This window comes from Drosophila ficusphila, unplaced genomic scaffold, assembly GCF_018152265.1.
Source record: "Drosophila ficusphila isolate 14025-0441.05 unplaced genomic scaffold, ASM1815226v1 contig_414, whole genome shotgun sequence".
Classification (NCBI taxonomy): Eukaryota; Metazoa; Arthropoda; class Insecta; order Diptera; family Drosophilidae; genus Drosophila; species Drosophila ficusphila.
In genome coordinates, this window is record NW_025064328.1 from 9,278,566 (window position 1) to 9,298,479 (window position 19,914).

The 19,914-nt window shown below is 44.3% G+C and overlaps 3 protein-coding genes across 7 annotated transcripts; 1 reads left to right on the forward strand and 2 right to left on the reverse strand.

Moving 5' to 3' along the window:
* On the reverse strand, positions 1 to 5,434 carry LOC108090346 (hydroxymethylglutaryl-CoA synthase 1). Of its 4 annotated transcripts, none has more exons than XM_017188963.1 (2): positions 5,314 to 5,434; positions 1 to 1,807 (listed from the first exon to the last, which is right to left on the reverse strand). In XM_017188963.1, exon 2 carries the CDS (start codon positions 1,773 to 1,775, stop codon positions 378 to 380), a length of 1,398 nt encoding a protein of 465 aa, XP_017044452.1. In that variant the 5' UTR covers positions 1,776 to 1,807; positions 5,314 to 5,434; the 3' UTR covers positions 1 to 377. The 4 variants fall into 4 exon arrangements, with proteins under 4 accessions (XP_017044452.1, XP_017044453.1, XP_017044451.1 ...); XM_017188964.1 differs by lacking the exon at positions 5,314 to 5,434 and adding an exon at positions 3,561 to 3,700; XM_017188962.1 differs by lacking the exon at positions 5,314 to 5,434 and adding an exon at positions 2,170 to 2,270.
* An 87-nt stretch (positions 5,435 to 5,521) lies between these two features.
* On the forward strand, positions 5,522 to 17,274 carry LOC108090348 (V-type proton ATPase subunit C). 2 transcript variants are annotated; one of them, XM_017188969.2, is made up of 11 exons: positions 5,522 to 5,684; positions 8,838 to 8,980; positions 9,115 to 9,268; positions 11,788 to 12,781; positions 13,267 to 13,676; positions 14,982 to 15,168; positions 15,228 to 15,326; positions 15,389 to 15,644; positions 15,707 to 15,804; positions 15,866 to 16,004; positions 16,073 to 17,274. In XM_017188969.2, exons 2-11 carry the CDS (start codon positions 8,846 to 8,848, stop codon positions 16,169 to 16,171), a joined length of 2,571 nt encoding a protein of 856 aa, XP_017044458.1. In that variant the 5' UTR covers positions 5,522 to 5,684; positions 8,838 to 8,845; the 3' UTR covers positions 16,172 to 17,274. The 2 variants fall into 2 exon arrangements, with proteins under 2 accessions (XP_017044458.1, XP_017044457.1); XM_017188968.2 differs by lacking the exons at positions 11,788 to 12,781; positions 13,267 to 13,676.
* Positions 17,275 to 17,277: 3 nt separating this feature from the next.
* Positions 17,278 to 19,900, reverse strand: LOC108090343 (transcription factor grauzone). Its single transcript, XM_017188959.1, has 4 exons — positions 19,751 to 19,900; positions 18,274 to 19,651; positions 17,819 to 18,209; positions 17,278 to 17,758 (listed from the first exon to the last, which is right to left on the reverse strand). The coding sequence occupies exons 1-4, from the start codon at positions 19,752 to 19,754 to the stop codon at positions 17,552 to 17,554; spliced, it is 1,980 nt and encodes a 659-aa protein (XP_017044448.1). The 5' UTR covers positions 19,755 to 19,900; the 3' UTR covers positions 17,278 to 17,551.
* Positions 19,901 to 19,914: the final 14 nt, after the last annotated feature.

The following is a 19,914-nucleotide window of genomic DNA, read 5'->3' on the forward strand; positions in this document are numbered from 1 at the left end:
TTCATTTGACTTTGTTGATTTTTATTGTTCGTAAAACAATTGATTGTGTGCCTTACACACAGGTATAAGTATTGTACATTTATAGGCATAAATTGCAGTACCGACGCTAGTTAAGACTTGTTCCATGGTATAAATAAGGTCTGACTGGATGAAAGAGTTAATTCGCAAGCTTGTATAAATAATAGGTGTAGTGCTATATATATGCGATTAGGACCCGAATAAGAAGAGAGAGAAAGGAAAGCGACCCCTGGGATCGCACCGTTTATAATTAGTTACCGTCTACAGCTACAGCTTACATGGGTTTGGTCGAGAGAAATAGATTTATTGTCAGTTTGCAGGCGAAACCAGAACCAAACCGCAGAACCGATAGCCCAAGGTTAGTGCACCCCGTTGCTGATGGTCGGCGTGCGCTCGTAGGTGCGTCGATGGAGCGAGTCCACGTCCTTCAGGTAGTACGTGCCGGGGAACAAGGCGGAGATGCTGCCCGTGGGCGTGTAGGGCGCCGCATGGTTGTTCTTCTCCCGCACTTCCATCAGCGCGGAGAACTGCTCGGGAGCAACCTTCTCGCGCGAGTTCAGCAGCGGCTGCACGTAGTCCAGCTTGGCGACGAACTGCTCGAAGGCAGCCGCATCCTGGGTCACGCTTATCGAGTACATCGATGCCGCCAGTCCGGATCCGTAGGAGAACACTCCGATCCGCTTGCCCACCAGCTCCTTGGCTGGCTCTCCAATCAGCAGGGAAACCAGGCCGGAGTACACGGACGGGGTGTACATATTGCCCACCTGGTTGGCCAGCAGCAGCGACTTCTTCGTCTTGCTGGCAAAGACATCCGCGGAATGCGTCAGGAAGGCCTTCTCCACGTCGCGATCGAAGTAGGTGTTCTCCAGGGTGGCGCTGTTGAACCGCTCCAGTCCGGCGAACTGCTTCGTCCGCTCCGCCTCGCTGCTCAGCAGGAAGTCGTTGAAGCTCAGGCGACCCACGGACTTCTGCACCAGCTTGCAGAAGGGCGTGTGGAACAGGATGGCGTCGAAGGTGCTCAGGCTGGCCGGCGCCTTGGAGCTATCCTTCTGCTGCTGGTCGAACTTCTTGCGGTACAAACGATAGCAGGTGTCCAGAGCCGACAGGTAGCACTGAATCGAGAGCTTTCCGTCCACCGTGGGATACTCGGAGCTGAGGTCCGGCTTGTAGAAGTCGTAGGCGTGCTCCATGTGCGTGGCACGTAGTCCGCGATCGAAGACCAGCGGCGCATTTGGACCCACCAGCATGGCCACGGCACCAGCTCCGCCAGTTGGACGCGCTGCGCCCTTGGCGTACACAGCGATGTCGGCACAGACGGCCAGGGCAAGGCGGCCATCCCAGCTGGAGGATTCCACCCAGTTCACGGCATTGAAAAGGGCCGCCGTTCCGCCATAGCAAGCATTTGTGGTATCGATGCCCTCGATGTCCGTGTTCCCGCTCTCGGCAAACAGCTGCATCAGCACCGACTTCACCGACTTGGACTTGTCCACGATGGTCTCGGTTCCCACCTCCAGTCGCCCGATCTCCGAGTGCTTCACGTGGTGCCGCTCCAGCAGGCGACTCACAACCGTCAGGCAGAGCGAGTTGACGTCCTCGCGGTCCGAGCAGAATCCCATCTTGGCCTGACCCAGGCCAATTGTGTACTTGCCCGCGGAGGCGCCGTCGAAGGTCTCCAGCTCCGTCTGATCCACGTACTGGGAGGGGAACAGTACCTCGATGGCGCGTATTCCAACATTTTGGGGCCAGTGGGATGCCATGATTGTTTCCGGTATCTATTTAATCCTGAGCTCTGCAAGAAAAATAAGTGGGATTGTTTAAGAAGGATGTTGGATTATTTGAAACCAATTTAATTTTTTGAACTCCTTGCTATTTCAAATCGAATTTATATTATTTTTATCAGAAGAGGTATTCATGAATTGTATCTACGACGCATTATTTTTAAACAAAATAGAGGTAACTGAAGGAGGATTTTCACAAAGTTTCACTTTAACTGAAGGTAGAACCCTCAAGTTTCGGCCACTTGTTTAGAGGTTCTTTGAGCAACACTGAGTTTAATTTAAGCAAAGTTCTCGATGTGGCCCGAATTCCACTGCCAATTGGCATTGGGGAAACTTTCTCCCCGCGCAATCACGGCGTATTTATAATGCTTACAAATTGGACGAGGGCAAAGACAACCTGTTGCACGCTCGAGCTGCGTTGGACGTGTGTAAGCCAGTGACTGTGAGTTGGGCTGAAGAAGTCATCAAAGTCTCGAAGGCAGTGGCGCCGCCTTGGGAGGGGGCCAACTGATTTCCCCGGCCAAGAGACCAAGAGCGGGAGAGAGAGAGCCGCGGCAGCGGAGAAAGTTTCCCTGCTCAGTCGAAGTCCACAAAAGAGAACAGTAAACCAAAGTAAAGTAAACCAAAACACACGCATCGCAATAAATGTAAGCCAAGAAGACGAGCCCAAAACTCGAGGGACAAGGGCGTGGATGCTGTGGCTACACATTAAGAAATTGAGTCGTTATGGAGCAATGATCCAGTTACTTAAAAGTAAATTTTAGTTGTAAAGCTACACCCTCTTTTATTTATTTATTTATTTATTTTATTTATCTAAAGCTAACAAATAGTTCTAAACTAAGAGCTAACTTATGGTTAAGAGCCATAGCAGCTAAGGCCTTCGGCTCGCTGTACATCAAGGTTTATAGATTCTGGGTATATACAATGTAATGGATTGAGGATAACTGTTTGTGCATTTTTAACTATTAGATGTTTACTTTATACATTTGTTAGCATTCATATTTTGTAAGAGATTCGGCAGCTGTCTAGGAATTTGAGGACTTTTTATGAGTTTTTATTTGTGCCACCCTCTTTTATTCTTTTAAGCAGTGACTTTTAGTTTCATGTTTTTAATTTTGCCGATTTTAATAGTTTTTATATCAAGTGCACATAATATTAAAAAAAAAAAACAAATCATGCTAATATCAATTAACTTCAGTTGCTAATAAGTGTAAATTTTGATTGTGTTGAATAATAAAGTCATATGCATGCTATTTTAATTTTACTAATAACAGGCTAAAAATAAACCTTAAATATGGCCTTAAAACATGTTGCTGTTATATATCTTTAAGTATTATTTCTAGTGTTTTTCTAGATATCACAAAACAACTACACATCCAGAAAAAGGTTAATCTTGTTTTTAAGAACCCAATCCTAGAACTAATGTTTCAGCCAGAACTCTTGATTTAAAAACGTTTGCTTAATTCGGATTGCCTTTCACACATTTATAGACTCTAGTTACCGTTAGATGAAAGTATTTGGGTGTTATTTTTTCTAAAATATAAATTAAACAACACACTTTTAACCGAAATCGGATTTATTTTGTTCGGTGGAATATTGTGGGACAGGTTGGGAGCGTCTTCACCTAAAAGTGGGTCATGCCCACAAAGCACTCTCCCTTCGCGGATCCCCCTCCCAAAAAAACAAAATACGCGTCTATATTGTATAACCGATAAGAGTGTGCGAGCGTGGCCCAAAGCCGAAAAGCGATTGACATATGTTTACCGTTACGGTTAGCACCTGCGACCACTGGCCTATTGACTATCAGTTTTCACTTTTCGGGCTGAAACTTCTGGGTTTGCAGGTTGGGGAAGCGCGAAGCTCACTCGATCGAATCTCTCAGCGGACTGACGGCCACTGAGGCACTGCAGTGGCATATGAACATGACCATGACGACGGAAGCGGAGAAGCAGCGGAGAGGCCTCAAGCCGCCATAAAACCAGCAAACAGCAAACAGAGACGAGAAGAGGCGCTGTAAGTCAATGCCAATTGCTGAAAGCGTTCGGCGAACAAATAGTGATCGTGCATAATTACGGGAAATATTTATCGCTTAGATACGGCCAGCGAGCACGAGCGTCTGGGGCTAAGAAGTCGCCGGAATATATAAATATTCGGAGATATAGCCGTAGCTGTTTCAATTGCTGTTGCGATGGGGTAAAGATCAAAGGCTGCCAATCGCTGATAAGCCCGGAACAAAGCGGCTTCCTGCAATTCACATACTCCACTGAATAGATAGGACATTTTTCCACTTTTAAAGTAATACACCCGGAAAAAATGGGTTAAAGATGTAAAGCCATTTATGCCGAAAACAACTTTGTGAAGTTTGTTTCTATATTACGGTAAAAATGATTTTTTGGACACTTATAAAGAAAGTACGTGTCTTTTGGAAAACTACCGAAAAATCACGCCACAATAAAATTTCCAATCTTGTCGATCTTTGTTATTATTTGATGATTAATTGAGGTATTCAAATTAATGCTGAAACATGTCTTCCATAATACGTAATTGAAATTATGGAAATGCTTAAGTGAAGACTATTTTAATTTATATTTAAGTTTAGATATACATACTTATGAAGGGAAGTAAAAATGTTCTAAATCAAATTATTTTATTGTGTTTGATTTAATTTAATTGACTTTTAGCTTAAATGCAGCTGGGCGTTTCCTAAACCAATATAGTTTGTATTATTCGTTATAATATAGAGATATTAGCTCTGATTAAATTTAGTTTAAAAAAAACTATTCATGCTAATTTGTAAGAAAATATTTTTTAACAGTTGTGGAAGTTAGAAATGAGTTAAAATTTCATTGGGTAAATGTATGATTCATTCTGCGACCTGCTATTTCATAAGGTTTTCAAAAATTTCAGCTCATTATTTTCTCCTGGTGCCTGTGTAAAATAAAGCTCACCCGCTGCGCCTAAACAGCCCTCGGGTTAAACTTAAATTATGGAAATGGATGCACTGCTTATGCGGAAAAGGAACAAAAGCCGGGGAAAGGGGCGCTGTTGTGGTTTTGTGTGCTTATTTTTAGCACTTCGAAATTGGAAAATATTTGGGTAAACACTGCCTGGAACTGTTGCGCACTCGGCTAATTGTTTGCTCTTGACTCACTGCTTTTTTTGGCTATAGAAAGGGTGTGGAACGGAGGAGGGGGAGGTCAAAGGTCTCGGTGTTCCCGAGAAAAACACACGTGTATTTGAAAACCGGGAGATAAGCACAGCTTAGGGGAAGGGTTATGAAACCAGATTAAAGCCGATTTGATAACTGAAAAGTCATAGATATTTCGAACGTTAAAACACCTGTCAACTAAAAAAACTCTCGGTAACAGGTTTTTATAATTAACAATTACTTATCCTAGTTAGCAGACATATTGCTCTTCCGACTTCTGGTTACATCAGCGGGCTAACCGGCAGCCAACCCCGGCCACCGCCGCTTTTCGCTGGAACACCGATTTGCGAAGAACACGCACTCACTTACTTGCTAATATTAATGGTCCAGGGCGGGCGATATGTTTAAAACTAAACTAATTCCGAATAAAATTAAGCAACGAAACTGCGGCACCACAGCCCGGCAGTGTTGAGAGCGTGCGCAACGAAACAGCTGTTCTCAGAGTCAGCTGTTTGGCCCGATCGCTATCTAACACTACCACCATCACGTGAATCTCGTGGACATTGTGAACTGTCACTTTTTTCGCCAGCGCTTTTCTCACCACACAATTTCGTTCGTATTTGTGGGTGGCGGCGGTCGATTTGCGCTGATTTTTTTGCAGAGAAAAACGCAGCTCGCTGTTTTCACATAGCACAAAAAGCACACTTGTTTCGTTTGCAACCAACCAGAGCCGCAGAAAAGTAAGTGCCAATCGTAAAAACCAAGGGAATCGGCGGTTTTCCACGTCGCCGTGAAAAGTGCTTAAGTTCTCCCCCATCGAAAATAACCCTGATTACTACATCGCAGTAAGTCTGCTGACCAAGGAAAGAGTGCAACAAATGTTCTATAATTAACAGAAACGAACGAGAATATGCGTTTTTGCAATGTGGCTAGCAGTTTTTTTAAGCAGTGTGACCCTGAAAATTAAGTTCGCAAGCTTGCATCGATTTGCTTGGATACAGATTCCCGCGAGTCAAGCGGATATATCTGGAAATATCCAGGTGGATATTGAGGGGGCGGGTTTTCGGAAAATTATGTGAAAAGTGTTTTGATTTTGTGCTGAAAACCCGTGAGCAGCGGAAAATTATCGATCGAAAAACTGTCATGTGACTGTCAACGAACAGCTGACTGGTCAAGAAAAACTCACCACGGCGAGGGGTGAAGAGAGCCGCTCAAGCTCTCTCTCTCTCCCCCCTATCAGCACAGTCTCTCTTTCTTGATAGCTCTCTCTGGGTAAACAAAACAAGTTGAAAATTTTTGTTTAAAAATTTAAATATCTCTTGGTTATTTTGCCGCAAAGCACGTACTTCGATGATTAATAGATCATATTGTGCGAAAACAAGCAAATACTTTTAGTTTCGCCGTGCGAGGACTAATAAATAATAGTATTGCGTGCAACAAGGACCTTGGTGAAAAGCGACCAAATATTATACATTAGATATACAAGCTCGAGGCGAAAGTCAAACATGGCCAATAAGGCGGAAATTCAAATGGCTAAACAGCTGCTGGAATTCCAGCGCGTGCTTATCTGCAAGGTCTCCTAGTCCGCCCACTCCTCCCCCAACCCACCCACTGACACCCCACACAACAAACCCCCGGCAAGCACATTATTATTAATTAATTTGGGCGCACACCCACTGCGACGAGGACATCGTCAAATCTTTGTTTTTCCCTTTGTCCTGTTTTTTTATTGTTTTCTGTTTTTGTCGCTGCAATTTCCTGTATTGACTGGTGGACTACCCCAACTGGATGTGAATGTGGATATGGGCATGGGATTGGCAGAGGGATAGGGATATCGATGAGGTCCTGGACCCCAGGCCCACTCCATTAGTGCCAGCCGTTGGCCAGTCAGACTGTCTCCATTCGCTTGGCGACGCACTGGCTGGAGCCCTCCGCCCATCGTCCCTCTATCTCCGATTTTCCCTTGGATTCGGGCCAATCCACGTCACCAGTTCAACATGGCAGCATAACAGTCGGTGACTCCTCCTCTTTTTAGTCCTCCCTATCTATTTTTCCCTTTCGTCCCGCAGCAATTTGACTTTCGCTGCTAAAAATAAACATACGTAGTTGTGCACTGGAAACAATATACGAGTGTATACAATACTTCTATTGTTTAGTTCTACAGCTAAATGGCAAGTCACCTGTGATGTAATATCGAATAAAAGATAATGCGGATAGGCATCGAAACATGCTTTGTTAATTAACATAGGCAAATTTTGCAATTAGAACTTAGAAATGTGAACTTTCATTCGTAGATAAAAGATAATTATATTCACATATCAATTTCCTGTCATTTCACATGTCATCATGTGTTAAAATATTGATTTTTCAGTATGTAACTTTATTTGTGAAGGAAAAAATTCGATTTTTACAAATCAAAATTAAAGTATTTTTCGTTGAGATTTCATGATATAATAAAATATTTATTTAAAAAATGTTAACCTGTTTATTTGATTAAAAAACAAAAAGATTTCAAGACACATTTTAAACTTGTATCTTCATTTTAACAAATTATAGGAGAAACTGAAATTATATTGCCATATATGGTTTTATTTAAAGTATGCTTTAGTAGAAGGAACGTATTATGCGAGGTTTTGTAGTGATAATGTTCAATACCTAAAGTGTTTGATATTCAATTTCCTTGAAAAATAGGACTTTTAAATGTTACTGATCGCGTTGTCATGTCATTATGAACCATTAATTTCGGAGATTAATCATATTTATCCAAGGTGATACATTTTTTTTGGCGTGTTTCCGTTTCCCATTTACGATTTCCATGTTGTCTGTTGCCAGGCTTGTTACTCCCGCCCCTCAGTAGTTATTGTTGCTTTGTTTTTCGACGCTTCCTGGGCGAGGACAATGCACTGCCTTGACTTTTGCTGGGGAATGGGGAATGATTTGGAGCCGGAGACGGAGCTTGGCTGTTGTCACTCCTTGGACTCGTGTTATGTTTCGTGTCTCTTTGTGAAGGCCATCATGGTGGTTATGTAATAACAGTGCCGACCATAGGCCGAAATTGGGTAAAGTTAGATTTATATCTCGTGGCGTTTGCTGTGTGATTACTCATACGCCCTGTGGCAGGAGCAAACAGAGGAGTAGCGGCGCTAGGAGTCAGCGACACTTACCCAAATTGAGCACTCGTTTTGGTTTTTTGGCCATGGCGCCTCCAGCCCCCAGCCTTCCGTGCCTTCCGTGCGGCTTCGTCATCAAGCGATTTCGGATACGGACGGACTCGGGTTCGGTCGACGAGGCGAGTCGAGTCGAGTCGGATCGCAGATACGTCGGCCTTTCGCTTTTCCGACTTCCACGGCATCTGGTCGTTGTGGCAGCACTCATTTGGCAGCGAACCCCCGACAGAGAAGCACGGCAGCATGTGGCAGGAGCGGAGAAAGTAGGAAAAACAAACGGAACAGAGAGTAGAAAACCCCAAAAACGGCGGTCAGGGGAAAATGCCAAAAAACCTGGTGGAAAAGTTCCTGACCATTCTGTTGAGACGCAAGGAGTGCTAGGATCAAGTGTTTGTGTAAGCAAAGAGCTCTGTACATACGTACACCAACCAAAACACAGACAAACTGGCGCTGGACTGTCTGGCGCCAGAGTTCGTGGTTGTGGTCTTTCGGGCCGAGACTCCTTTGTCTGGGGAAAACTGCACTTTTCACGGTTCGATCGCGCATATTTGTATAATTGCTCGAAGGCCGCTGCCAATTAAATTTGCAACCGCAGGAACTCTGAAGTCATGCAATCGATAGGAGGAGTTACATAATTTAGGAGGGGGTAATCGATTAGCCAAGGTCACAGACAAATTGACTTCGACTTTTGCTCATTCCCCTTTTCTGTTTTACTCCCTCTAATAGCCATCAAGATGATGTCCGAATACTGGATTATCTCGGCCCCTGGCGACAAGACCTGCCAGCAGACGTTCGACACGATGAACAACCTGACCAGCAAGCAACACAACCTGTGCAATAACTACAAGTTCCATATACCAGACCTGAAGGTAAGTTTGGACACCAAGATCAGTGATCAGGAAGGGAGAACCTCTTTCAAATTTAACAGAAGTGCTTACCATTTTTAAAAGACTAAGATACATTTAACGTTAATATTATTCTAATCGATGTTTTATAACTTCAGGTGGGCACCCTGGACCAACTGGTGGGTCTCTCCGACGACCTGGGCAAACTGGACACCTATGTGGAGCAGATCACCCGCAAGGTGGCCAACTACCTGGGCGAGGTGCTGGAGGATCAGCGGGACAAGCTGCACGAGAACCTGTTGGCAAACAACAGTAAGTCGTCTGCCTGCCACTATTAAGTTGTATTAGCCTAGCTTAGTCTAGCTTAGCTTAGTTCCGTTTAGTTTAGTTTAGTTTAGTTTTAGTTGACGTGGTTAGGTGATGCCTGTTCCGAGTCACGAATCTATATCGTTTTGGTTCTTTAGTTATTTTATAAGCAGTTCTTCTGACCGTAGACACTGTTGAATCGGAATGCTCAGATATAATCGTACCATGTGTATTGCCCACATCTATTCTTTACCCACAACTGTTCTGTACTAACTAACAACCAGTGAGATTAAAATCGAAATCCTCTCTTCTCGGCCGCCGATTGGCTGTTTAGAAGTCGGTTACTATGGAATGTTTTGATCTATCTATGTCTCTCTCTGAGAAAAGTCCAACCTAACTAACACGAACCCCGTCTATTTCAATCACGATTTTTACATACGTTTAAACTAGTTCAAGATTATGCGAGAAACAGATTTAAAAACTAATCGATTTTCAGCCGAAACCCCCAGGCTTTAAACTTATTTTGTTCGACTTTCTCGACCCTTTGCGTTTTTCGTTCTCCAACTTTATTTTGTTTTACACTTCTGGGTTCTCTTTTGATTTTGATTTGATCTGTTCTGTTGAGTATTATTTTGATTTATGTTGAACTCATGCGCACTATCATCACCACTGAAAAGAAGGATATTACGTAGGCAACTAGCTCGAAATTGTCTGAAAAGATGTAGCACCATCCAACAACAATGGAATTAAAGTTTGCGGCCAACCAAAAACTATAAAAGAGTTGAAATGAAAACGAAAGAAAAAGAAATTTACCGAAATTAGCCGAATGGGAATTTGCGTTGTTTATTTTGTGTTGCGTTTGTTGTACATTTTAATACGCACCGACCTCTCACGCTATATAAATCTACAACTATACTATACTTACATATACTATGCCAGCTGAGACACACACAGGTACACACACACACCAGCGTATTTTTGGCCCCGTTCAAGGGCGCCCAAATCCCCGGTCAATTACTCCGTGCTCTCGGTCGAAGGTCGCCCCGAAAAAAAAAAAATAATAATAAAATTTATATATAATGACACTATGCCAAACAATAGAAAAACACTCACACACAATGGAGGAGTACAGTGAACACTTTGTATATTTTACATAAATTGTTGTACGTTTCTTTTCGGTTGTCAATACGATTGAGTTGTTTGTGGTTTTACGTCATTTGAAAGCCCATTAGTTTTTAAATCATTCACCGCAGAAAAAAAAATAGAACGAGAAAACCGAGACGATGAAGAAAAGCTAATGTGTAAAGATATAGACCCATAAACTGCATATATATATACTATATAAATACTTGACTATAAACTTTTGCGCGAGTGTCGTTCCCTCATACTTATCTTTTAATTTTCTAATTTCGAGTTTACATGTACTATTTATTTGTAAAAATAACTATGTAAGTGCGTGCGTGTAAAAGTTGGCCAACTTTTGTGCTGTACATATATGTATCTCTATATAGACCTTTGTAACTGTTGTGTGTGTGTGTGCCTGGTTGTGGAGTGTGTGTGTGTGTATCTGTGTTGTCTCATTTCCTCACCTGCATCGATCCGCTTGGAAAACGCTTGTTTCTGTACCATTTACCACCGCAAACCCACTCACCCAAACGCAACTGGAGTGCAGAGATGCACTCCAAAGGACCCTTTCTCCTCGGCTGCGTGTGTGTGGGTGGGCCCGTGTCTGTGTGTGTGTGTTCCTGTGCACCTGTTCATGCGCCTTTCACATCAACCGCATTTCGCTAATTGGGAAAGATGGAAGATACTCGCCATTAGAGCTAATTGGTAAAGTGTGTGGAGAACACGAAAAATATCGACAACGAAACGCTTTTACACTGCAATGAAATTAGAGTACCAAAATGAAAGCACAAAATGAGACGCAAACATCTATCAGCCCCCGATTACATTTTTTGTTCCACTGTTGTTCATGGGATGCCATTCAGTTCCGATTCCTTTTCGCACACAAAACTCTGAAAACTACAAAGCCCAATCTGCACACATGAGTTTCAAATTATTTACATTTTCCCATATGATTTTTCTTATTTATTTAAACGATATTTACGAAAACGATAAGTACGATTTTGGTTTCGCTTTTGGTTGATGATGTCGATAGTCCGGTTTTAGGGTTACCATACAATCAGCAGTTGATCTTGAGATTGTGTAGGCAAGTCGTGAGGTCTAGCCCCTAAATGTATGCTATATAGTTTTACTTTTAATTTATTTCGACCGTCCCGCCCGGAAATCGAGCCGAAATCGAACCGAAAATCCTAGCTAAGACTAAGTCTGCAACCGAATCTAAATGCCTTGTGTTGTATTGTCTGTATCGGTAATTGAATCACCACCACCAACTGAAAAATCAAAAACACGAAACTCCATCTAAAATCGAACCCGATCGTCACCATCCGAATGAATCCTGAACTGCCTCGAATCTCGAATCTCGCCACCCGAATGAACCCCGAATGAATCTCGCGCGGATGCAGGTCCTGGGCCACCCGACGACAGCATGCCGTGTCGCCACCACCAGCGCATCAAGCATCTCAGCCTGCGACACCAGCGAAAACACCAGCACACGCACCACCAAAACAAACCCCAACACTATCATCACCACCACCATCACCACCAGCTGCCGCAGGACCTCAAGGGTAAATCCGCCGTTTCCTGTTCTCCGCCCGCGAATGTGCCTGCACCTCTACCCCTGCCTCTGCCCCTGCAACTCTCGCCCGCCTGTGCCTGCGATGCCAGCGATGCTAGCCCCGTTCCGGCCAGGGAACCAGGATCCCTATCCGGCGGCAGCCTGACTAACCTGTCGACGACGGGCCACGAAGCGGAGCCGGAGTTCGATGCCTGTCCGTGCGACGAGTGCTTCGCCTGCGCCCCGCCCAGCACCAGTGCCACGGCGAGCACGCTCCTGGCGGACGAGTGCTACTCGCAGACCGCCTCCTCCATGCTGAGTGCCACCCGCTGTGCCCTGTCCACGGTGGCGGCAATAGCCACTGGCAGTGGGTTGGGTGGCGGCGGTCCGAGCACCAGTGCCGCAGCCGCTGCCGCCGCCTCCTCCGCGTCCTGCTCCTCGGCATACTTCTCCACGTCGGCGCCAACGACCAGCAGCTCGGTGCACAGCAGCATGTCGCGCTCTAACAGCAAGCGGCTGAATAACAACACTTGCAGCATCAACAATAACAAGCTCAGCTTCCGCAGCGGCAGCCATTTGAGCCAGTTGCACCTGGCGGCCACGCATCCGCAGCATCAGCAGCAGCAGCCACATCACCCGCATCCGCATCAGCATGCCAATCCTCTGCAGTCACCCACGCAAAAGTCCGTGTCGGAGGACGACGAGGGCGATGCGGGCCATGCCCCCGAAGACGGGGAGACGGACGAGACGGATCCGAAGAGTCCGCACAGTGTGCAGTCCGATCTGTCGGACACCTTCGACTGGTGGTTCAATAAGCCCAAGCGTAACTCTAAGAAGAGCAGGTATCTTATCATCGCATTACCTACTTTGTAGAACGTTGCCAAATCGCCAGCACCCCAGACAAAATAAATCAAAACAAATAAAAAAAAAACAGAAAAAGCCAGTCACCCGCTGTCATCCCGCTAAGCTAAGCCAAAAAAGAAAAAAACACAACCACCCAATACAAAAACAAAACACCAAACACGCTGTAAAAACACAAGATACAACACTACACTGAAACAAATGGCGCACCCGCTTTGCCTGCCCTCATCCAAAAACCAAAATCAAAACACAAGCAAACCACACCACAACCAATATTAAAACCCAGAAAATCCATAAATGTTTGAGTTGATTAAGTACCGAGAACCGAGTCAAATGCAATAATAATGTATTTCTTTTTTAAATCACTCCCCATTCGACCATCGCACATTGGCCACCCGATCACCGATCACCAATTGCCATTTTGCCATTTTGCCACACTGCCATTTCGCAATACCACAAATGACAGTGCACAACAGTCACACGAGACACCAAACCCACAGCAACAGCAACCGCAAAACCAACACCAAAACCAAAAACAACAGACGCAACAGCAACATGCAACACCAATGACTCCCCCACTGCAACAGCAACACCCAATCCAACAGACACAACAGCAACACCTATCCAAAGCAATGACATTTTGGCATCAAGCATCGACCACACCGCGCTCTAGTTATCGCTCTTTCTTCAATTCTCTTGCCGATCAAATTTATAGCAAACGTTCTACACCGAGTCAATTAAATATAAACAATGGATTTAATTTAACACCAACTCATAGATCGTCTCCAGTGAGTAGTTGTTGTGGCAGTAGTAGCCAAGGCCGATCCAGTCCGGACACGGATCCCGCCGAGCCGCCCGAGTTTCCGCTGAGTCCAGGTTAGCATGCCTGGGTTGGTCTGGTCCCCATCCGAACCGACCCACAATCCTATCCACCTTTGATCAAATCCGATCTCTTGATCGACGTTGACATATACTACTATAAGTGTACATGTTGATGTTGCCGTTGCTCTCCGTTTCCTTTCGTTTCGTTTATCCTTCTAATTTTCTCTGATTCTGATTCTGATTCTTATTCTGTTTCTGATTATGATTATAAGATTCTGATTTCCTTTATTGTTTTCGTGAGCAACTTGATGTTTCCCAAAAACCACACACCTCTCCTACACCACTCCACCTTCTTTGATCGTCGTCCACTCTCGGGAGTAACTTGCAATTTCAGACGAGTGTTTCTTTTCTATCTTTTAGTTGATGCAACTATTTTGCCCAGTGATCGTATCGAAGTTCTTCCTTCTTTCGTCACTTTTGATTTGCCTTTCTCTCCTTTCTCTGTGGTATTTGCAAACGCCTTTTGTTTGCGCTTCGTTTTGCTTTCTCGCGATTTGACTATATATATATAGTACACGGATTTGTTGATTATTTGTACCAGTGTAAAAGTGTAAAAGCGATTATGTTGTTCTTTCAGTGTACGCTCACCAAATCACCAAATGTTGTTCTGCGCTCCACATCATTACAGCCACGATTAACGCCGATTCCCATTAAGCTATATTCAACTACCTCACCCAAAAATAATCACAAAAAATATTCTAAATACTGCAGCTTTGCCCAGCGCCAATGTTGATCAATCTCTGAGTTATTGTTCGCTTTGTTCGCATTTTAATTTGTTCTTGAGTGTCTATTATATATAATTATCACACAGCATTATGTTTTCAAAGTCCAGCTAACGCGTTTTGCCGTGTGACACGAAAGGTATTTCCAATTGCGACTAATATGCGTAGCCCCCAAATCCCCGTAATTCCCGTAGCCCCTGTAAATGCATCCCAAACTGTTCGTTATTCGATGTTTCTTATAACTCCTAACCTTTTTATCCTGTAAGTGTGCGTGTGTGTGTCTGAGTAATGTGATGTTATGTGTGTCCAATCTAATAAACTAACCAGCATTTTTCAGTTACCTTATTTACTTATACAACTTTATTTATATAACTTTACTTTTAAATAGCTTATCAGCCTAGTTTCCTTCAAACTAATTCTATACAACTTTTAGATCAATTACTATGAATTTTTCAATTTCGTTTCGTACTTAAACATTAATTGGACAACCCGTTTGTTCTGCTAGTCAACTAAGTGAACGATAGAGAGTCTTATGGTATCAGATTTCGCTAACACTTTGTTCTACGAATCAAAACAGCCGAACTGCCGCAGTACTTGACCCGCTTCCAATGGGATATGGCCAAGTACCCGATTAAGCAGTCGCTGCGCAACATCGCCGACATTATCTCCAAGCAAATCGGCCAGATCGATGGTGACTTGAAGACCAAGTCCCAGGCCTTCAACAACCTCAAGGGAAATCTGCAGAACCTGGAAAAGAAGAAGACGTAAGTGGGAATAAAAACTTAACAAAATCCCTTTTGAAATTATTTATTTCGTATTGCAGTGGCAGTTTGCTGACCAGGAATCTGGCTGATTTGGTCAAGAAGGAACACTTCATCCTGGATTCGGAGTATCTGACCACCCTGTTGGTCATAGTCCCCAAGTGAGATAAACATCCTATGGTTTTTTTAAGCTCAAGATGCTAAAGATTTCTTTGTTTCACAGGGTCATGGCCAACGACTGGCTGACCAACTACGAGAAGATCACCGACATGATTGTGCCTCGCTCGTCGCAGCTCATCAAAGAGGACTCCGACTACTGCCTCTTCAACGTGACCCTCTTCAAGAAGGTGGCCGAGGAGTTCAAGCTCCATGCCCGCGAGCGCAAGTTCATCGTGCGTGACTTTGTCTACAACGAGGAGGAGTTGGCCGCCGGCAAGAGCGAGATGACCAAGCTGATAACGGACAAGAAGAAGCAGTTTGTGCGTAACCATCCTAAAAACTATCTTTTGGGAAAGTTGTTCTAATAATAATTCCTTTGCAGGGTCCTCTGGTTCGCTGGCTGAAGGTGAACTTCAGCGAGGCCTTCTGCGCCTTGATCCACGTGAAAGCGCTGCGCGTTTTTGTGGAATCTGTGCTGAGGTAAAACATTATATAGATTGCTAAAATGTTTGTAGTTACCAATGCTTTGTTTAACCCACAGGTACGGTCTGCCCGTCAACTTCCAGGCCATCTTGATCGAGCCCAACAAGAAGAGCGTGAAGCGTCTGCGCGATGTGCTGAACCAGCTTTACGGTCACCTGGATGGCGCCTCCGCCGGCGGTGCTGTCAGCAGTGCTGATGTCAGTGTTCCTTGATCCCCATAAAATATGCCAATATTATTTATAATAAACTATTTTATATCTTACAGAATGTGGACATCCCCGGTCTAGGCTTTGGCCAGTCCGAATACTTCCCCTATGTGTTCTACAAGGTCAACATCGACATGGTGGAGCAGGCCAAGGTCTAAGATCGCCAGCCCGCCGAACCCAACACTGCATACATCCAGCCACACAAAATACACTTTACTACAAAACAACCAACTTAAAATCAGCTGAACCATTCGCAGACATCTAATGAAACAAAATTAATAGATTACTTTAAATAATTTTAGTCATTGTTATCTAATTATTGTTGTTATTTATGTTGCGCGTTGCCGATATCCATTTCAAGTTCTCTTCCGGTTCGAGAAATCGAGACGCGCGTCAACAAACCGTAAAATCGTTTGCAATCATCCAAGATCTTGTAGAACTTCCCGATTGTTCTTTGTCCTTCTTCAGTTCGCAAAACAGTATTTTATGTTTTTTCTTATGCCTTACTATGATTATGATATGATGAATGAACAGAGTGTTTAACCCGTAGCCAAATTTACACACATTGTCGCTAAAGCCTCGGCTTTACTTCTCCTTTTTGTTTGTTTTTTGGTAGCTATACAATAAACTTTGCGTTACATTTTGTTTTACAAACATTTCGTCTCGTTTCGTGCTTGGTATCTGTATCCGTGACTAACAGCCAACATACAAAAACATGCCCAAAATAAATTTAAGCCCAAAAATGGTGTCGCAAATTGCAAGTTATGAAACTAATTGCGCTAACAAATTTCCGATGCAATGGTACGTTTCGATAAAGACAAACTATTAATTAACGCAAGTATTGTATTTATAAATGTTACCTAGATATCGAAAGTTTATAAACAAAAGCCCGGCGCGCTGTTTGCATATTACTAATCGCTGAGAAGAACCGCTCCAGCATTTCGTGGTTCTGCCAATTTCGTTTAACCCCGCGAGTGTGTTAACCCACTAATAAACAACCAGCAGCGATCGAGGGTCGACCACATGAGATATGAACAATAATATTCTATTCGTATGTAAAGTTTTTCAGTTTTCCTATTGCTAAATCTAAAATGTGTACCGAGTTAAGCGAAACGTGAGATACAGTATCTATATATATTTTAAAGTTATGCATACTATGTGTAAAAAGAAACGAAAGAAACCATGTAAATGTCATTGCGTTATATAAGGTGCAATTAAGTCATCCTTGTAAATAATTATAAAGAAAGAAAGACATTCCCAACTTTGTTTTGTTATCAATTGATTGGATTGGAGCAGAGTCCAGTTCGCATTTATTACTCAATACTTTACTTTATGCTTACGTCTAAGGTATCAAACGCGTTTTGGACTTCGACTTTTACAGATTTCATTCGAACTACATTGCCTCAAAATATTATAAAGAGTGAAATAATTAAAAAAATAATTGTATATGTGTGGTAATGATGTATAATATAAAACAATTTCGATTGAATTCTGTAAAAGTGAAACCCTTAAATATTTTAATTAATTCTCATCAAGTGCTAGATTTCCTGTTTGGGCTTGTTTTGCGAGGAGGCGTTTCGCGATATCTTCAGGATATTCGGGGGCTTAGGCTGATTCTTGTCTGCCTCGTATTGGGCGCGATGCAATCGCTGGCGATGCTTGTACATATTGGCGCTGCAGAAGAACGTCATCGGGCAGTTGGGGCAGGTGTAGAGTACTTCCCCAGTGTGCGTGGATGTGTGTTCCTGCAAGGGATATTAAACAGTGGTTAACGAACTGGTGTTATGAGCGTATCTCAAACTCACCTTAAGCTCTTGTGGCCGTTTAAAGGCCTTCTCGCACATGGTGCACTTAAATTTGCGCTCACACTCGTGATTGTGGTAGATGTGACGCCTCAGAGCCCTCGCATTCGGTGACACCTTTGCGCAGATGTGGCAGCGATGCTCGCCCGCACTTTCCACATGGATACTCTTCATATGCTGTTTCAAACCCGTCATGCCTTTCAGCCAGGCGCCGCAGATCTGACACTGTTTAAGCTCCGGTTCCGGGCGCGGTTTGTCCGAGTGCATAAGCTCCTGATGCTTCTTGAGGATGATCTTGGTGCGCATCTGCTTGCCGCACTTGTCGCAGATGATGGTGCTCTCCGGGTCATGCATGGAACTCATGTGGTTCTTTAGCTTGCGCTCGGTAAGGAATCTGTTGGAAGAGGGTAAAAACCAATTAAGTACAATAGTGGTATTCGGATAGGCACTAAACCCACTTCTTATTGCACTCGGAACAGGTGAATTTGAACTCCGACTTGGGCACATGCTTGTTCAGTTTGTGGTAGTCGATGGCGGTCTTACTGAGGAACGTTTTCGAGCACAGATCGCAACTGAAGGTCAGCTTAATGGCCGGGTCCAAGTGCACCTGCTGATGTGACTCCAGGTGCCGTGAGTTCTGGAATGACTTCTCGCACACGCTGCACTTAAAGTGGTCCGGGTTCCAGTGGACGAGGACATGTTCGGCCAGCACTTTGCGCTGCGTAAACTTGCGGCCACAGCACATCATGTAGCCGGGATCCACCTGGTGGGTCAGTCGGTGGTGGCGTTGCATCTCGGTAAAGTTGTGCACCAGCAGATTGCAGATGGCACATGGTAGCACGCTGGTGAAGAACTTTGCAATTATGACATCGTACTCCTCCTGTTGTTTCTTGCGCTGCTCTAGCAGTTCACGGGACATGCGCACTTTCGGCTCCGCCGGTTTCGTCCGCTTCTTGTACTTTTTAGGTCGCACCACTGTTCTCTTTGGCAGCACGGCAAACTCCTGTTTTCCGGGTTTTTCCAGCTCGAAGTCCGAGTCTGAATCGAAGCCGTCACTGCCTCCATAGTTGTCTTCGGAGGAATTATCGCTGGGCACCAGGCCATCTTCAAGGTTGCACGAGAAGTCGGGATCCGTGGTCTCGTCCATGAGTTCGTCAAGCTCTTCTGCCTTAAGCTCCATTGGGATGTCTTCTTTTGGTTTCGGAAGAATGGCAGTTGCGGTGTCCGATTTGCGGGGACGACCGCGACGCTTTTTGGGCGGCGCAGGCTCTAAAAGGGCTTCGTCAACCTCTTCGTCCTTTTCCTTGTCCCCAGAAGGTGCTTCCTCTGCCTTTAAACGCTTTCTCAAACGTCTGGCTGTACCTTCCAACTGGTCTTGAGTAACTTGTGTGCTGGTTGTGCTTTCCAATATCTCAATGCGGGGTAAATGGTCCAGCTCGTGTTCCTCTATCTTGATCTCCGGGTAGAAGAAGTTGCGCCCGGCAAGTTCCGCCGGCTCCTGCACCCTTTCCTCCTCTTGGGTTGGCAGTTTTGAAACTTCCGGGAAGGATGAAATTCCCTGTGTGAGAGGATCATCCTCCATAAGCAGAACTTTCGTTTCCTGCAAGGAGTTCTGTGCTGCACTAACGAATTCATGCAAAGTGTGAAAGTCAGAGACAGTTTTCCAGCAGCGTCCGCAGATCCTTTCGTGACTTTCCTTGGAGATCTGGAAGGGAAAATGCTGGTTGACGATCCTGGTCACCTCCAGTTGGACGGCTCGCGGTGAGTGCACCTCGATATAGTCCCCCATCATGGCTGAATACTCGCACATGCAGAGTAAGCAGCACGGAGCGGAATCTAGTAAAAATAGTTAAATTGTTTTGTTAACAAGTAAGCATCATTGCTTGGGCTGGAATCGCTCTTTTCCGAGCGATTTCCGCACTGTTTAACACTTACCCATTTCGATGAATAGCCTTTGTTACAGGGAATGAAAAGCCATTTATTGTTTGGGTCGAAAAATGCAACTTTTTATTTACTAATTTGTTTAAACTTTAAAGCCGCAGTGCACTCAAAACGCCAGCTGTTTTTTGTACCAGAGCAAGCGGTGGACACTTAACAGC

What these genes read in the sequence shown, in the direction of transcription:
- LOC108090348 (XM_017188969.2), top strand. Translation starts at nt 8,846, where the DNA reads ATGATGTCCGAATACTGGATTATCTCGGCCCCTGGCGACAAGACCTGC. An exon ending in CGTAACTCTAAGAAGAGCAG is followed by an intron (nt 12,782 to 13,266) that starts GTATCTTATCAT and finishes CACAAATGACAG; the next exon opens with TGCACAACAGTCACACGAGA. An exon ending in TTTGTGGAATCTGTGCTGAG is followed by an intron (nt 15,805 to 15,865) that starts GTAAAACATTAT and finishes TTTAACCCACAG; the next exon opens with GTACGGTCTGCCCGTCAACT.
- LOC108090346 (XM_017188963.1), bottom strand. Translation starts at nt 1,775, where the DNA reads ATGGCATCCCACTGGCCCCAAAATGTTGGAATACGCGCCATCGAGGTA.
- LOC108090343 (XM_017188959.1), bottom strand. An exon ending in TGTTCCGAGTGCAATAAGAA is followed by an intron (nt 18,210 to 18,273) that starts GTGGGTTTAGTG and finishes CTCTTCCAACAG; the next exon opens with ATTCCTTACCGAGCGCAAGC. An exon ending in AACGGCCACAAGAGCTTAAG is followed by an intron (nt 17,759 to 17,818) that starts GTGAGTTTGAGA and finishes TATCCCTTGCAG; the next exon opens with GAACACACATCCACGCACAC.